General features: G+C 39.3%; 1 protein-coding gene across 1 annotated transcript in view; it reads left to right on the top strand.

The window, feature by feature from the left end:
* LOC105563557 (heparan sulfate 2-O-sulfotransferase pipe) overlaps window positions 1-18,973 on the top strand; it is a 30,964-nt gene that overhangs the window by 2,128 nt on the left and 9,863 nt on the right. Inside the window, exon 2 of the mRNA XM_012015226.1 lies at window positions 7,463-7,611. Coding sequence (XP_011870616.1) covers window positions 7,463-7,611 — 149 coding nt within the window. The remainder of the gene's footprint in view (window positions 1-7,462; window positions 7,612-18,973) is intronic.

The following is an 18,973-nucleotide window of genomic DNA, read 5'->3' as shown; positions in this document are numbered from 1 at the left end:
CAGACGCCACGTCGCCGGGATCAGGGTCGAGGTAACAAGTTAAAGGTCTCGTGACCAGGGTGACTCTCGCGATGAGCTAGGCATGTGACAAATCGATTCATCATGGCAGAATAATGCGAACCGCGCGGGAGAATCGTGAGTGGTCGATTCCCGGGTGCTCCATGTCCCATGCAAATGCGCGGTTTGTCGGCCTGCGATTTCTTCCCGCGATTGACCCCCTCGAGCGCGCGTAAAGCCATAAGTCACACAAACGAAGTTGGTGGTCCACATTGTGCACGTTGTAGAATGCGGTAAATAGGACTCCTCCGCAGCTCCGGTGGGCCTAGAAGTGACACTTGGCGCTCACCGCGTTTCAACTTTGCATCAAATGACTCCGCGATTAAGAACTTAATTAAACGGCCGCGAGGACTTGTGAGTCTTCTTCTTCCGGTGCGCGGACCATTAATGGAGATTTGCGACCACATTTTCCATTTCTCGTTTATTCCTCGTTGTGTGCATTAAATCTCCCACACTCCTAATTCCAGACCAGTGTTTGATGCTGCGCAGCCATGACATCTCTTGCCCTCTATTTTGCCTTCGTTAATCAACTGCAAAAGTTGATACTTTGCGTCACGCATGATGTGCCCCAGATACGCAGTCTTCCTTCTCTTCATCGTCCTCAACAGTTCGCGGTCTCTCCCTGCTCTCCTTAGAACCTCTGTGTTAGTCATTTTCGCTGTCCACGATATTTTTAGGATCCTGCGATATGTCCACACCGACCAAACATTGCATTTAATAAATCTAATCCTAAGGTTTAGATCAAAGTCTGTGCTCGTAAGCGCAGTCCACAGAAAAAAATTTCCGGATCCAATGCTATTACACTTCGATGTATCATAAAATAGGATCGATATAGCGCCAATCATATTTATTATAGAGAAAGGAGTATTTTAATCTTCAATGAAAAATTCTAAAATCTAGAATAAAATGATAGTACGTATCGTCCTTTGTCGAATTTCGTGCGTTGTAAGAAGGAGGGAAAATTTATTCCAAATTATTCCAAGAATAGATAAACTTACATTTACATAAGTTACTTGTTTCAACTCTTGTCTCAATAGTAAGTCAGCCAATCTATTTTAATTCGATAGAGGAGAATAAGAATTATTGATTTTATTTTGATATTGTCTTTTTTTTATACTAAATGAGGTTGTGAAAAATATAAATGCGTCAAGAATTGTTTATCTCAGTAACAGAAATCCTTTCTGAGGGTATGCCTTGCTAAATTTTGCAAACGCTTGGACTTGGAATTAGATAAATAGATTTGAAGTTGCAAATGGAGCAGTGAGATTAATTACAAAGTCCTTACTTTGGTATTATTTTGGGTCATATGACTAATAGCGAATCTAATTGCTTGCACTAGTGCGCACTGAGTGCACACTAAGGTCTGTTTATAGTCAACTTTTATGTTTAACTTTGTCTTAAGTACACGTTCAAAGAATATTTAGCCAAAAAATGATCCGTATAGATGCTGTACAGATCATTTTACTGGGCGAGAAATATTTCAAGAGATATTTAAGACGATCCTTAAATATATGAAGTGACTGTAAACAAGCCCTAGTGTGCACTCAGACCGAATGCGCTGTAAATCTTTGATTAAAGAATCCTTTACTAATTTTCACCAAAATTCATCGAAAAAGAAATACATCCGATTACCTGATAGACGTTAAAGTTCTTCCAATTTTCTGTAAATGTTTATTCAAAGCGATCGACGAGATTTGTTAAGATAATTAAAAAAGTTGGGTCCTAAAGTGTACATTTTGCGATCTACACTAGGAATTATCATGCACCGCGCGATAAACACCGTCGTTTCACATCCCCCATCTATCTCACGTTAATACAGTTGATAATTACGAATTCTGCTACGTGAGTGATGAACCGTCGTGACGTTTGCAAGAATGCAGGTCCATTTGTCTCGTTTCTGCGGCTCGTCCCGCGTGATGAATTTTGCTGCCCGAGCGAGAAAACCGCGCGCACTCGCGATAATGAATCTTCGCCGTCAATAAATAAAAGTGATGAGGCCCGTTGCGTAAATGAGGCGAGCAACAAGTATCGAAGGGCGAGATCGCGGGGAGGTGTCATTGCCGTAAAACGGAGCGGGGGCTCCCGGTTGGTATCAGAACCATCATTATCGGCCACTTCTCTCGCCGCGCGGAATCCCGTCCGCTATACGCACTTCCGACTTGTTCGCGACGATATCAGGCGTTCAGGCCGCGAACGCACTTCTGCGGGTACAACGCAATTAAGAGTGACTGCGATAATGCGCATTAAGTGGCCGTATGGAAAATTGCCCACCATTCGAGGGTATTTCCATTATGGAGAAACAACTTCCCCCCCCCTCGGTATCAGCAGATAGATAGCCAGCTGTATGTCAAGCGTAAAATCTGATTTAATAAAGTATGCATAATGTCAGAGGGCATGTCTGCTTAAGTGTGTAAAAAGTCGCGAATTAACATGGGTCGGACGTGCGTGCGCGTATAATTTCTTGCCTGTTAACTCGGACTGTATGTGCAGATGCGTTTTTCAGCGCACCGGAGAGGAGAATCTGCGTTTGAAAGATATCATAGCTGATCGAGACATCCGGCGCGTATTTACCAACAAAAGCAGCGGAGAACTCGTCCAACTGGATTGAGATACCGCGCGCGACGTAAATTAAAAATTTAATTGAAAACTCAGACATAAATGGAACAACGTTCGCTCCGCGTGGATGTTTAACTGTTTCTACGTCATTAAGCGCGGTAACGGCGAGGAAAAAGAAATGGAGGAATTAACAACAAAGTTGTTGCAAATGTATAAAATAATCTGATACAGATTGAATAAACGTCCCGAGAACTTACCGAGTACACGAGTACATTTCGCGGGGCTTTATTGGAATACGGCTTCGGCCGTAGCGGCCGCAATAATTTATCATATACGCGCGCTCGTTAAAGTCAATTGTGGTCGTTGTATTGCAACGAGCAGCATTGTCGGCGGTGCATCGACCGCGATCAAAAGTTGCATTGCAATTTCAGCACGAATCTCCGCGCTGCCTCGCGGCTTTGTTGCGTCTGCCAATGTTACCACGATCCATTACGAAAGATTAAAACAAAACGCAGGATCATCCCTCTCCCATAATCGTAAACATTTTCTACGACGTATCGGAATGTAAGATCAGGCCTGAGAAAAGCGCGTATTTGAGAAATTTAATGAAATTAACAGTACAATCGACAGAAATTTGCACACGTCTGAGCGCGCCGAGCGCCTCGAGCGCCTTTTATTTCCTCCTTGGCGTTTCTCATGGACGCTAGAATGATGATCTTAAAAAGTAATAATTGTTTCCCGCAATTATACTTGAAATCTAACGCAATGCGATACACGGTATATACAGATAACAAAATGCCGATGGAAGCAGTGTATTTAAGAAAAAGAAATTGTCTTCTTCCTTTTTCTTTAACGAAGCACATTTCCTTGAGATAATTAGAAGAATATCGCGGCAGTTTATCACTTGTTTATCAGCTCGCTTACGATCTGGGATTTTATGAATTGGGCCACAATAGTATCGGAGACGATCTGACCCGCAGACCTCTTTAACCAACGACACATACTCGCGCATTGGAATAGAAATTGCTGACGCCGGCAACATTCTTGCCATCGGTTCTCGATGGCACTATTTCGCGAATCGAATACCTGCACGCGACGTTCTCACCGCGCGGGACAATCGGATTTCCAGATACGCGTTCGCCATTATGTACACGATGGCGTATGTACACGCTGTGCCCCTGTATGTACCCCGTTACGGTATATATAAAACGCGTTCCTAAGAGCTTACGGTTCCCTTCTCTCCGTGTGTCGTTGACACTGCCGTCCGCCAGAACGATACCGTTCGTTTCTCGCTTTTCCCCCGAGTAGATCTGCTTACGTTTCGCCGATAAGCCCGGAAGAGCCGCGATGGAACGTCCTTGCATATCCTCGAGGAAACTAGCGGCATCGGCGCGACGAATTACGGTGAAGGATAGTGATTTGCGCGTACATACGAACGGCCGCAATCAAATTATAGATAATTTCTCAAATTATAGACATTCGCGTAACTCACACGTGAAAAAATTTTATACTCGTATATGAATAATCTCCCATTTCGTTTCTTAAGAGAAGCACTGGGGGGACTCTACAAGACGCTACGGAACATTAATATTGGAATCTCGGAGTGTCTTAATTTAGAATTTTATGTGCACGATACCTAAAAATAGATACGAATAATGTGTATGTACAATATCACTTGGTTCTTATTTAATTTTACGACACTAGCATATCGCGTAAGTCCAGTTAAAAAGAGATCAAAATGAATCTACAAGTATACAATGTTTTATAAGAGCGATAAAAGTCTATATTTTAATTTCTTTATGTCTTCCTTCCGTATCTCATTTTTCAAGTTACAATCCGATCCTATCAGACCGCCGAGAACTCTGATCACCATTGTATTTTAATGCAGCCGATAAAGATCGGCGCGTCGCATTTGTTTCGGAAAAATTTCGGGGCTTTTCCCACGATGTATTCGACTTCCCGCACGGTTAACGTCTAGCATTGCTTAACGAGGCGTTAGTAGACCGTAAAGCCATTAATTCTTTTTGTGCTTAATTACAATGTCGTTTAAAACTCGAAACCTTGATATTCCAATATCGCGTGTTTATATATAAAATATTAGCACAAAGGAACCAAATCAATTTTGCAGATTTATAAACATACCTTAACCGCAAGTATACGGCTGGCATATATTGTGCATATATCATTCGAAGGAAACCGCACATCTATTATTCAAAGGGTATTAGATTTCCATTGAGCATTTAAACAAGAGGTCGACAACCTTCTTTAACATTTGCGAATTGTATTTGACTTTAAGTTTCAATAGAGTGCTTGCAGGATATGAAAGGATCGTGCAAGGACAGAAGCAAAGTAGGCATAATGATAGCGTGGTTAAGTCACGCGTAAAATCTCTAAGAAGCTGAAGAAGACGTTGACGAATGCAGCGTGAACAACACGAAATTGTCAGGATGCATAATTATATCATTAAATATAAATTACGAAATTTCTTTCTTGTCTCCGACAAGGTTTTTATACAAGATTATAATCTTTCCTCTAGAAACTCTAGAATTTTGTCGTTCTGGTGTTTTAACTGTTTCTCGAAATTACAAATATTTGTTTTTTTTCCCTAGAGAATTCGATTTCTACGAGCTAACAACAGAACTAAACGGCCGTTCAATGACAGTGTAATCATCTTTCAAACTGTAATTATTCGCGGAATTGAATCACAATGCGAAATATAAGAATAGGACATCGACACTAAAAGTGCAATCTCAAATGCGAGAACGTACAATACACTCTGCTTAATTATTTCACATAAAGTATGCAAAGTGTATATAATAATAAGGAAAATTAATTTTTTCTCTCTCTTTTAGTTGTAACCTTAACCATTTTATAACTTCAGTGTTTTCTTGACCATGTCTAGCATTTTTAATAATACAGAAAATTTATTGCGAAAAATATTACCTCAGCCAGGGACAACTGAGGCATGTAACGTCAGATTGTTGAGACGCCCGCCTAGAGTGTAGGGAAGTCCAAGTTCAAATTCTGACCGAGGATAATATTTTTCACAATAAATTTTCTGTATTATTAAAAATGCCAGACATGGTCAAGAAAACGCTGAAGTAGTTAATTACTGCCGGCGACTTGAAGAATATTCTTATTAGTTAACCATTTTATGTTCATAACTAATTTTAATAATTTACTCGTAAATGATAAAAGATTGACAATATCTTATGTGCACAGTGGCGGACAGTTGCGATACTTTGTTTTTTAATGAGTTTAAGAACGCGCGTTTGGATTCAGATTTACGTACCGAAACATTTTCTCCGAGGAAAATTTTACTCGAGAAATAGATCGAAAACGCTCAGAATGGTTTCGCAATCGAGTAAAGTATTCCTCGGAGAAGATTTCAGAACGTAACTCTGAATCTCTAAACTCGCACATTCCTAAACTCGTTAAAAAGGAAAAGTGTCGCAACATTCAGTTGTTTCCCAGGCGACGATTGTAAAATGTACCTATTCGAAATGAGAATTAAATGGTACACGCAGCTACAGCTGTTATGTAGATAGTTGCAGCACATCTGTATCAAATTGCAGAATTTGCAACGTGCGCTCGAAGCTAAAGTTGTATGTGGGACAATTGCATAGAGCTCTTAATGCGGTCGCGTGAGATCGGGCGAAGTACCACACTCGAATCGGAGATTACATAGCGACACGTTCACGGATTATAATGGGACGAAACGTCGAGACAATTAGCACGGATTTGATTCTTGTTTAATCGCGGCTCCTGGTACGAGGTTAATCGCTAATGAACGACGCGAGGAAAATCAATTATTTCTTGCCGCCCGTGCCTCCTTTGCCGGGTCGAGGATTACCGATAATAAAGGCGCCTCGCGATTTACTATGCATTGCATCGCGCAATCTTGGGACTCGTAATCGTGGAAGGAATCGATTACAATAGTCTCGCGTGCGCCGCCTGTATCGCGTTAATGCAACGTTTATTGCATTATTTATGATATACCGTACGAATAACTACTGCTATCACGGGGCGATTCGCGATGCCGTTGCTATTGCCCGCGTGTATTACACAGCTCGTTAAATGGAAGGGCTCGAGGGCAATAACGCGCTAAGAAAAGCCGTAAGCTAATAACCGTGTTGCGGTACTTTCCTTCAAAGCCTTTTTACGTTTTGCGATTAATTGGCAATATTTTTAAAAGACAAGATTCGAAAGATCTCGCGGGAGATCTCACATTTCTCCGAGATTAAGATTCTTGAAGATACGCGCTTTTCCCCTGAACGGGATAATCGTCGGGTCTGCGAAAAGTAAGAATTCTCCATGACTTTTCCTCACGCAATTTAGCATATCATCGTTTTGATCTCTTCAATTTATCGCATATGTGCGAATGTGCGAGGTATGCGCGAACGTATGCACGGGTTTGCACCTGTTGCGTCGACCCCCGCGAAATTGAAGCGACCGTCAAGCTTCACGGTCGATGAATATTCGCCGAGAACCAGGTCATACGGAGAAACATCATCTCCCAGACGGGACGACCAATTACGAGATGGATGGCTTCGCCGTGCCCTGATTCCCTCACTGCCAACCTAGATGACGATCAGCTAGTAATGTTTAACTTGCGAAAGGGCTTCTCGGCGTCGCAATTTCGCTCCGCCGCAGCCACTGCAAATTAAATTCTTTGTTTACGAATCGAGTAGATACTTGTCGCATAAATAATAGGAACAGCACCCGGCAAGCTGAGAAAAATTATTAGACTAATGCTGAACGAACGAGCACTACTAACTAAATTAATATAATGTATTCGAATAATTAGAATTCAACGCCGTGAATTAATCCACTAATTTTTTGCTTACAGGACGATCGAGCTGATCGCTTTAATAGCGATATCCAGTACACTTTTTCTCTTTCTTCACACGAGAGATCTGCATTCGCGTCTGAAAAAAATGGAAGTACGTCTTCAACCGGGGGAAGATGACGTGCTCTCGGCAAATCAGCTCTCATCAGGTAACAACTGTTGTAATGTCTAATAAAATTGAAACAAGTACGCGATAACTCTCTGTACACAGAAGTAAGAAATAGAACGACATGCCTGCGAAAACTAAAGATTAAGTAAACACAAAATGGATAAAAAGATAAAAGCTGAATTCTGCCGAGCATGCGTGTAAACGTTTCAAGAAATACTGTAATTATCCCGTTGAAATGATAAATAATAAATCAAATTGCCCGTAAATAAATAATCGTAAAAAGTGACATCGCGAGAAATTTATTTTGCCCTTTTTTAATGCGATGACAAGATTGGAGACCGTTAGAAATGTTAATTGGAAGGAACTAATTATCTGTTTAATTACACAAACGTGCGATAATGGGCTAGTTTCTCGTCGCCTGAAAATGGACTACATTGAAATTACACTCGTGTCGGCCGGCGCGGCATAATAGACACGTTTATACATGCGCTTTTACGTGCTCGTACATACTCCCCGAGGGTGCTGTTGACTTCCCGGTTGAGGAAGGTCAAGGTGTGAGAGAGTGAACGCGCATAGGATTCAAGGAGAGTTAAAGATGTTCGTGCATCTCGCTCGCAGAACGCACGTACATCGGCTCATCGTTAGTACCTGGACATTTCTCATAGCTTTACATTGTTTAATTCCAATTTTGGAACAGTGTACGAGCCCAATGAAAAAGTGTGATTTTTTCGCTCAAATTTTTTTCAACTTTCATCTTATTTCACCAAGCGCATTCATATGTTATATTTTTCGAAACAAAACATTTCTTCCGTTAACTAAAAATGCAGAGCTTATAGTCGAGCAGACTGGCAAGATTTCAATAGTTTATCTTACAAATAACCAATAGGTCTGCATTTTTTATTTAGCTTTACTACTGGTGACTATAAGAACACTCGAGCTCTTCCGTTAACATTTCGACAAGCAAATTTAACCCGAACAGAACATGAAACTCACAGTAACATCTTACTTGTTATTTATTTATTACTTATAAATAATGTCATTTTAAGTTTCATGTCCTGCCTGTGTTTAAACTACGATAGAAAAATAGTTTTAAAAAAGTTAACGTCAAAGGAACTGTTTCGTCTTCAGTTCCTCCCAAATGCGTATGTGTGCACGGACATTAAGAGAAGCGAGATCTCTATCGCTTCAATACCATACTACACCCATTTCACGGGATTCGTAACGGTAGCAAGGAACTTCATTCGCTCGGCAATCGTAGACTAATTATTCGTGTACCTTCTATCGGTCGCTTTACACGCGGTAATCCGCGTCTTTGCCGCACCGTATTATTTATTACGTTACGGCTTGCAATTAGGTCCGGCGCCGCTTTATTATTTAAAGCGGTGCAGGCACGCTGTCTCAAAGCGAACGTGGATCGTGCACGTTCACCAGATCAAGGGTGCAAAACACCCGCGGATTATTCCCGGTATTTGGCTTCTTGCAAATTCAACGATTACTTATATGATACGAGTACGATTACTGTGCGTCAGTGTATCATTATACAAATGGAGTTGCGCGATTACTTCCTTACCTTCGTCGCAGACATTTGTCGAACGTGTAACCAACGGTGACTTTTTATTTACATTTTGTTTAACATTCAACTGATTTAAACAAATTCGTTTTTTATTTCCCGAAATCTAAGAGCATTCTCTTTGGGGAGAAAACGTTTCAATTTTACCAACATAAATTTTACGCATATAAAAGATCAGTTTTGGTATCGCATACAATTACCAACGGAATGCTCGTGAATACTCTTGCAAAATCGTGCGAAAAGGCCTTCACTTTCAACGACGCCCCTGCATGTGAGTTAAAAATATTATTCATGGCCTACATGGCAATCTTCACAGAAGCTTATATCTCCTCAGAACACAATGATTAACATTGTATTATTATGAACGCGGCTCACAATTATTATAATAACTAGTCGCATTACTTTCTACTAGAAATTTCACAACTGAAAGAGTAAACAGTCTTTCGTTTTTGTTAAGCGAAAGTCGTGTGTTCGAACGAACCACGCGCATTTGTGTGTTATGCGATCGGAAGGAGAAATATTTTATTCCCGCGACAACGAGACTTTGATAAAAAGACCATAGTAAACAAAAGCGATGGAAAATATAACATAATAATCATATTCCAGAACCATATCCGTAATTATTAAATTTTCGCGAAATAAATGGCCAAATATCAGCGAATATGCACAGTATAAATTGTGGGCAAATTCTTTAACAAAGATCACAAGGACATGAAAAATATTTTCGTATATATTCGTATATTAAACCTATTTTTGTGTGTGTTTTTTTGTGATCTTTGCCTAAAATTGTCATAAATGGCTATATATAAATTTACATGTACGATCTGCAATAAAGTATTTAACAAACAAGATCTCAAACAGTGTTTAAACGAACGTACGGAAAGCATATCGAAATGATTTTGCCCTCAAAAACTATCAAGTCAATTACGATGATCGTAAGTCGGCACTGATCGCCGAGCGGCACGAAGCGCGTGAAATCCGTGCGATACTCTTAAAAGCCGTTCACCAGTAGAGAGGAAGAGGCAACCGGGTATACGTGGAGGATAAAGGATGCTCCCCGGAGGCGGAATTGACCGAGCAGTCGAGAGTGGCCACGTCAAAGGGAGGTGAAAGGAAAAACGCCGGCGAACGTGAGCGAAAATAAATCAAACGCGTAGTAACGCTCGCACATTAAAAGGAGAAATGGATTAATCGCTCACGGCGATATAAATGGCAATGTGAATGGAAATGAAAGTTCAATCACTTATATACAATACGTATATATATAGATAAAGAGATAGATATACGTATATATTATATATACATACATATATACTAGATCGCGAGAAGCTTCTATCGGGCGAGATACGCTCGACTCTCAATGAAGATGGAAAGGGTGAAAAGACGATGATACGGTAAAAAGGTGATCACTCGTGCACGAAAAGCAGTTACCTACGTTTCGTAAAAAGTTTCTTGAGCAAAATGTGCTTCAGCCGTGAGAAATGTTGCTTTTTGCTAATAGCGACACAACTATCGTAGAAAATTTTCTTATTCCGGCCAATAAAAACATTACGTGATTGAACAAAAGAACATTAGATTATAGAATCCCGAGGCTTGACAAGCCTCGTAGGCCGGTACCATCCTGATACGATAAAAAGAAGAGACAGAGATTCGTTACCTCGCGAGAATGAAATGGATTAACGAGATGCCTTCCACTTCTTCGCGAGGATGCGTTCGCACCTTCGTGGTGCACCCCGGCTCGATGTTATCGCGGCTCGCAACAGCTCGTAATACGTCCACGAGGAATGTGCAATGTCCGGCCCCTTCGCGCGCGAGATCGAGATCGAGGATGATCTATGAAGTGCCGTCATTCGCGGAAATGATCGCGTGATTCAGTAAAAATTCAAAACTACGACCATGAATAATCTTTAATACGTACATATACTTATGGCTTGTTTCTTTTCTTACATGCTTTTCTATAAGCTTGAGTTTTTTAATACAAAAATATATATTGTTTAATAAAAACTTTTAAATGTCAAGCAAATTAATTTTTTCTTTAAAACAAACTTTGAAATATGTCAAAAAATATGCAATTTTGTACATTATTAAACCATTATTAAACATTTCTTCAATATCCTGATTGATGTATCAGTTTTTAATTGTAAACATAATTCGTCCTGTCTAGCAAATTACTAATTTTAATGAAATCAATATTTACACATAATCGCAATGCTTCTTCAACTGCTGAAGTAATCGCCATGCGTTATTCCCTCCGCTCTTAGCGCTATTCCGAAACAGGATTTCGCGAACAGGTCTCGTAGCCTACTTCCTGTTCGTGTTCACACTTAACTTAATACTCCGACGATTCAGCGCGGAATAAACTTATACAAGAGGAGCTCGCATTGGGCATACGCGTAAACAATATTAATGCGATTTATAATATATGCGACCTCGTTTGTGATGTTTACTCCAACTAGTAGCAACCAGCCAGACATGAAATGACAATGCGCGTGGGTGAAAGTGAAGTACTTTTTGTACGTACACGATGTAAAGTACGTGTACTGAAAGTAAAGTAGCTCGCGGCTTCTTCAGAGACTGTTGTTATAGTGAAAGTAACACTTTATTGATAAGCAAAAGTGGCATGTCAGAATCAATTAATCGGATGTCCAGCTGACAATAAAGTAATTCGTTCGAGAAGTATGTCATTCTCTTGTGTATCTGTCAACTGCTCAAATAATCAATCAAGTATTAATTGTCAGTAATCAACATAAATCGCTTTAACACGATCCCTCGTATACATACATGTAAGTAGCTCCGATAAAGAAATATCTTCTTATTGCATTTTTTTATTTTATTCTAGTAAGTTGGGAGAACGGGCAAAAGCCAGAAGTCTCGGCAAAAGTTCTCTTAAGATTTAATAATTTTCTGCGAAGAGGAAAAATAATGATATAAAAGCACATCTCTCGCTTTACGATGCAACGGTTTTGATTTAAAAAATGACGAGATCTACAAAAGGAAGTGCCATGTAAAGTTACAGAAAATTAAACGCAAATTCAAGAACGACGCTTTGTTCGTCACGTACTTTCTTTCTAACTGCTGTCATGCAATGCTATTGTTCCGACCACAATCGGCCGGTTTAAAATAGAATAGGAAGTGATCCTTATTGTTGCGTTTACAATATACAATACGTCAAGTTGTCCGCCTAAAGGGTACTATTAGTTCAGCGTATATCACTGAAATCAATCATGCCCACGATCATTCAAGTAAGAATATGAGACAATGATACCTTTATTTCTTCAGATGAATACATTACAGTGAAAATGATAATAACGAAATATCACTGAAGCACGTGCAGAATTAAGCCAAAATGGCAAACATTGTTTTTGTAAAAATCAACTAAATTATTTTTTACCAATTCAGAGATTAATTTTGCTTTGAGAAATGTTTTGTGTACGCCCGATAAAAAATTTTTCATGGGCGTATAAATATATAGTATTATATCTTCTTTCTTCTCTCTTCTAGTAAAAGTAAAAGAGAAGTTAAAGTTAAGTATCTGATTGAGTGAAGGAGAATGGTACTGATTACTCTATAATAATATTTGTTTGCAAGCGTAAGACATTTTAAGATGTAGTTTTTTTAAATCAAACAAGCGAGAGCGCCTTTAGGTCCGAGCAAGATGTTGGTAGCCCAACAATTGTAATCTAAAATGTGAATTTATGTAGTTTTTAATTTCTATATTATATTATGTAACATAATTGTCTTTTTTCTTTTTGTCTAAACGTGTTGTTAGCGTTTACACGTTTATGCTGCTACATACTTAGCTACTGTGAATTAAATTGAATACCTGTTATATGTGATAACTAAAAGAGATAGCGAAACTTCTGTAGGTCAGATAAGTTTTATAGATAGAAACGGGTTTAAACGCAGGTTCAATAAATATTACGGTAAATCTTGTAATTGAATCGGACGTAATAAGAAATAATGGACTCAGTGTATACGTACACAATGCATATATATGTATATATATGTATATACAGTAACAAAATTTATATATTTCATTTATCGCATTATCAAATACGCATATAGAAATTTTACAATAAAAAAGCCAAGATTTTTCCCAGTACCTGAATTTCAACTAGGCAAAACATAAATTTCAGTTTTTAATCTTCATAAAGTAATATATCAGATGTATAACACTTGTTTATGGATGTTTTCGGTCGAAGATAATCTTATAAACGGTACAAGCGTTCTTATACGGGCCAGTAACGATATATTATGGGTTAAACACCATTCGAGGGAAGTGATGCGAACAGTGTCCGTCTAACCCACTTTGAACAATTTCCTTCTTGAAACGCATCAACGGGTTGGATCATTTTGCACGTATATAATGTACCAAGACTTGCCGAGATGTGCTATATACATCTAAATTTTATAGACGCATGCCTCTTCCGCATAAGATCATGCTGAAGAACTATAATTTCCCCGTAGTTCAATCAGAATATTATAAGGCAAGAAAATGTAAAACGACGAAAGTAAAGTAGGCATAAACGCCTCCAAGTAATCGTAAAGTGTATTTAATATTTTTTTATTAAATGTTGTAACGTAGTGTTTATCTCCGTTCTCCGTGTTCAGAACGCTGAAAGTTTTTCTGAAATAAGTTTTTTTCTCGATCTACCTTTTGCCGTAATTTTTACATTTGACGAATTGTCGTAATTTCCTATTTTAACTGTAAACTGTTTTTTAAAGATACGTTGCGTTCATTACATTATAACTGCATGGATGTTAGATAATTAAGTTAAATAACTCGTCTTGTACGTGCGTAATACATATTTCAGATTATTCGCAACTTAACGCGGCTACCGCAGTATGTATGTAAGTTCCACCTAATCGCGTTGCACGATAATAAGACTATAAAAGGAAAAGAAAGCGGACGTTTCTATTTTACTGTATCATTAGCACATGGAAAGATGCCACAAACGAGTGATTGTACAAACAAACGATTGTACCCATATATGCTCAGCCAACAGTATGGAAGTCCTATTTAAAATACAGTTAGCAATTTCAGTTTCACTTAATAGAATTGTTAATCATATTGCGCGTCGCATGCTTTTACTAACATAGTAATATTAATCTCTGGCATAACCGCGTGATTTATCGTTAGATCGAATGTGGAGACAGTATTCTGCGGAACCGGACAACTTTTATAACAGGACTTTCGTTCGATTATCAAACGACTATCAATATGCTTCTAACGATAAGTAAACTTAACTTTCTACAGACCTCTAACAGGGATTACTAAAGGAAGCTTATTTTGCGACAAATGCTTTTACGCTTCGAAGGCACATAAGTACTGAATTTCAATATCAAATAAAATATTAAATCACAAATACGAAATGATGAAATGATTTTTAATTTATTTCACATCAGAACCTTATGAATTTTATTTGAAATATTAAATCTACCTTGATTCTAACACAACGCACAAGTGAAATTCGTTGAATTGAATGAAAATACGATAGTTGAATTCAATTTAGTTACTTTCATGTGTATATGTGCGTGTGCGCGCACCAGTAATTAATATAAATAATTAAGTTGTCTATAATAAATCTTGTCAAATTGTGACATAATCGATCTAACTAAAGTCCAACAAAATTAATATGATACGGAAACACACACATGATAACTTTTCGTTTTTCAGTCGATCAAATATGAAGGCTACTGTTGCGAGCTATCGACGATGTGAACTAAACATTTTTTCACCGCTAACTCTTCGCGAGTGCGAATCCCTCGAATTCTTCGAAACTGGAAGAATTCATACTTTTTCGCGGCCATCGTAAAAGTAGCCAGCGAGTCGTTTTTCCCAGGACTTTAGGCCGAGCCCTTTGTACCTTTTACGGTTGGATCCATTACCGCGGAATCTTATAAACGCTTCTCTTCGACCACAGACGGTATGTCACGATCACAGTGCTTAGTAGACATTCTCGAAACGAGAAACATTTTCTGCGACTAGAATAATTCCATGTCATACTCGAGAAAGGAAGTTCATTTATCGCCTTCCTTTTTTGGAATTTTCCGTGTAGTGCCTCGACTGATGATTTCTTGGTAAATTTAAATGATTGTGAAGTTTCAGAATCAACACTCAAGAAGAAGGAAATAAGTCATAATTAAACAAATCCCGGTAAAAAGTTTTCATGCATGAGCATGCATAAATACAGGGTAGGCCATTTTAATGTATCCACTGAAATGTCTCAAAATCTATAAGTTTAAGACAAGAATGTTTCAGACAAAAGTTGTTTGGTTTCGAGGAGACATAAGATGGTGTCATTAATTTGGCCTTGTATCCTCAATTAAGAAAACGGAAACCATGTAATCGAAATATGTAATCCAATCATGTAACACTTTTTTTCAGAATTTATTTACGAATTTTATTGTTTGAATTGGATTTCTCTTATTATACATTGCTCATAAACATAAAAATCACGGAAAAGATCTCGATCGAAACTGACTTTGGAGACCCGAACTCGACCCACATATCCCATTCTTGCAGCGCGCGCTTCGCGAAAGTAGTCAGACGACTCTCTTTCGAATTTCTCGTGTGAGACACTCCTCTATATGCAACGTCTTTCCTCGCGGTTTTACAGAATGGCATCCAAAAATCAAACAATTTCTCGCGATTATTGACTGTTCGAGCTGCCAGGTGAAATTCATAACAGACTTGAGGTAGACGTGAGGCGTCTACTATCTATTGACGACAGCTGCGTATCATTAGCGTTAGTTTCATCATTTATTTCACACATATTAAGAATGCACAATTGACTTTCACTGACATATTTATTCACTTTCAATGAACTGTAGCTTGTTTAAACTTATTACGTATTCATTTCTTGTTAGTGCCATCAGTTATATCGTAAGAAAATATTTGAAATTAACTCGAGATTTAGTCTTGATACATTTTTCAAGAGAAGATTGACGTCTTGAAATTATTTGGCCATAAATAACCAACGATACAATACGTGAAGAAAATAATCGTAATCAGTACTGATCATACACGTATGTGTATTTTCTTTTTCCTTTATTTCCTGGATCGTTGATTAAGGAAATTGTATGGTCGATCACTGTCACGGTCAATCAACCTGTTACATTACAAACTACAACTATTCATATCATCACGTGCAAGTGCATTCCCACGGCAGCCAAGCCCAATCTCGACGAAATTACTCTCCGATTTTTTTTTCGGGGTTTTTTTTTCGAATTAACTCGCAGGTGTGCGCATACAGTGGGTACAGCCGTCGATTCGCTCGGAACCTCGGTAAAGGAAAGGCGGAAAAGACCACGTTAGCCCCACTTTTGACAAAGATGAAAGTTACCAAGCTTCTTCCAGGCGTCACGAACAATTAGACTACAAGATCACCCAAGATACGACGCCAAGCATCGTCCCAGTACCTTTTCTTTCCACCGATCTCTATAGCTTTCTCAAGTTCTGGATCAACGGGTCTCGTGACCAAAATGGGAGTAAAAGGTCGCCAGTCCGGTCCGGCGGACTATGCGTGACGTCTTCCGCACCGCCGACCTGTTCTGACCACTGACACCCTTTCTTCTTTCTCGCGATGCACGCACAATATCTCGGCCACGACGAAAAGAGAGCGTCTCGCGCGAATTTCCCCAAGCCCGAATATGGATCCAGCTTTTCTTAATATCGATATCATTCGGGGGGGGGCAACCATAACGGATAATTCGAAATTATACATATAAGTTTCTCGACGATGACAGGCGAGATTGACTGACCTTCTTTAATTCCACGGTTTAGCGAAAAAACTGCATTGCTATTTTCTGATCGTGTTTTCGAGCTTGAATGACGTGAGAAAACAGGGAAAAAGCTGAGGTTATAACGAATAAAGAAAACTATTTTAAATATCGACTGATCTCTTTCGCAAAGTCGTATCTTAATTTTACGCAATTTCGGGTATTTGTGCTTAAACGCTCTTTCTGGACCAGAATGGCTGCGGACAAGTTGCTGCTTCAAATGTTGCGAAGTATTCTTCTTCTATTTTCTTTCAGTAAGGAGAAGAGAAACGCTTCGAAGCGTTTGCAGCAGCAGCTTGACCGCAGCCTAAGTACGAAAACCAGAAATTGCGTAATATCGAGATACGGCCTTGCGAAGGAGATCAGTCGATATGCCTAAAATACATGTCACGAGAACGTCTTTTAGATTTGTCTTCAAGACGTCTTAAAGATGCCAAAAAGACATCTTTTTGACAACTTTATAAGACGTCTTAAAGCTGTTCAAGACGTATTTGAAATGTCTTTAAGACGACATAATGTTCTCTGGCTAGTGGTCTTTATCACGAGCAGAGGAAGTGATGTGTAAAAAGCGATACAGATGCGTAATCGCGTACCATTAACACAGTGTCGAAACGATTTTCTCTCTTGAAAACACGATTGCCGTCTTTATCTATCGAAGAACTGAATGCTTCTTTCAAATTGCAGCCGCAGTCCTAAATTTATTGAAACAAAACGTTTGTCTTAGTTGCAATTTATGCTAAAAGCACCGTGAACTCTTCAGTACGATTACATAGGAAATTCAACGTTATTCAGAATAAAAGTGTCGATATATTTATTATATTCCCGTCGAACGTAAATTGAAAGCATCAACGGAAGAGATCGCCGACTCTCTGTCGCGTCTTTTATTTCCAACTCTCCCCAAAGTTTCGTAAGAAACAATCGTCCTGCATGCACGAGTCCTGGACAACGCTGGTAGTTACATTTGTATAATAGAGCGCCACGGATAGAGCGTAAAGAGTCAAGAGCCGTTCTCGTTCGAGCGGGCAAAGATCAACGATCGGGAGATGCAACGGGCGGTTTTTGCGAGCATCGCCGGCTATGTCTTAAGCCGTGAATGACGTGAATAAAGCCCCCTACGCCTACGCCGCGGCGATGCCCCCGGCGAGCGTGCAGTTCCGGACGCGGCGGTGTCTTGTCCGTCCATTAAACTTGCATCTGTATCGGTCACGAAGCTCGCCGTCGCCGATTAGCCGCTATATCCTCCGGCGTCGCGAACCGCGGGGTGCGGTCAGGGGCCGCTGATGCGTGTGCAAGCACGATAATTATTGGCCGTCGTAATTATACACCATCGGACAATTTTCAATTTGCGCGATGCCTTTTACAATCGATGAGGCGCGTCCCGCCGCCGAGTTACTGTCGAGAGGAGAAAATCTTACGCAGAAGCGCCACGGGCACTTGAATCAGTCGAGTGAGCTCGAGTGTGCAACGACGAATAATATAGCTTTTTTTTTCATTTTTTCACAAATTTTTTGCAAAAAAAATCCTTTGTTGCGGTTTACTTTATTATCTTGAAATCATGACTCGCCTCGAGATTATTCCGAGAATTTACGATCCAAAGAGAGTCGAGGGGCAAACCGCTGATCAAAATCGTGTACACCAATGCCCATTAATGCCCAGTGGGCATTACTTTGTCTTATTATCTTTTTATCTTGCTTTATCTTTTTTATAAGTAAAGTTCAATCAGGACCTTTATGATATAAATCAAATGGAAACGAGAAGCAAGACGAAGGTAGACCAATAATTTTCAATGTATATGAATTCACGTATTAAGTTTAAAATTATTGGGCTACCTTCGTCACCTAAGTAATGATTTGGCGCTCTCGTTTCCATTTGATTTATATCTTTCTTTTCTTTTTACATTCTTTGTAATGTCTCAGCAGGCCAGATAAGACGCACCAATGAGATTTCTAATGTTACACATCTCTGACACTTTTCATTGCTACGCAACTGCTTGAAGAAATAAGCAGGGCTAAGAAATATTGGACACAACCAGTACTTGGTCATTGCTATC

This window comes from Vollenhovia emeryi, unplaced genomic scaffold, assembly GCF_000949405.1.
Source record: "Vollenhovia emeryi isolate VEMERY1.0 unplaced genomic scaffold, V.emery_V1.0 DF939174.1, whole genome shotgun sequence".
NCBI lineage: Eukaryota > Metazoa > Arthropoda > Insecta > Hymenoptera > Formicidae > Vollenhovia > Vollenhovia emeryi.
The sequence above is the reverse complement of the archived record's forward strand: the minus strand, read 5'-3'. Positions and strand labels throughout refer to the sequence as shown.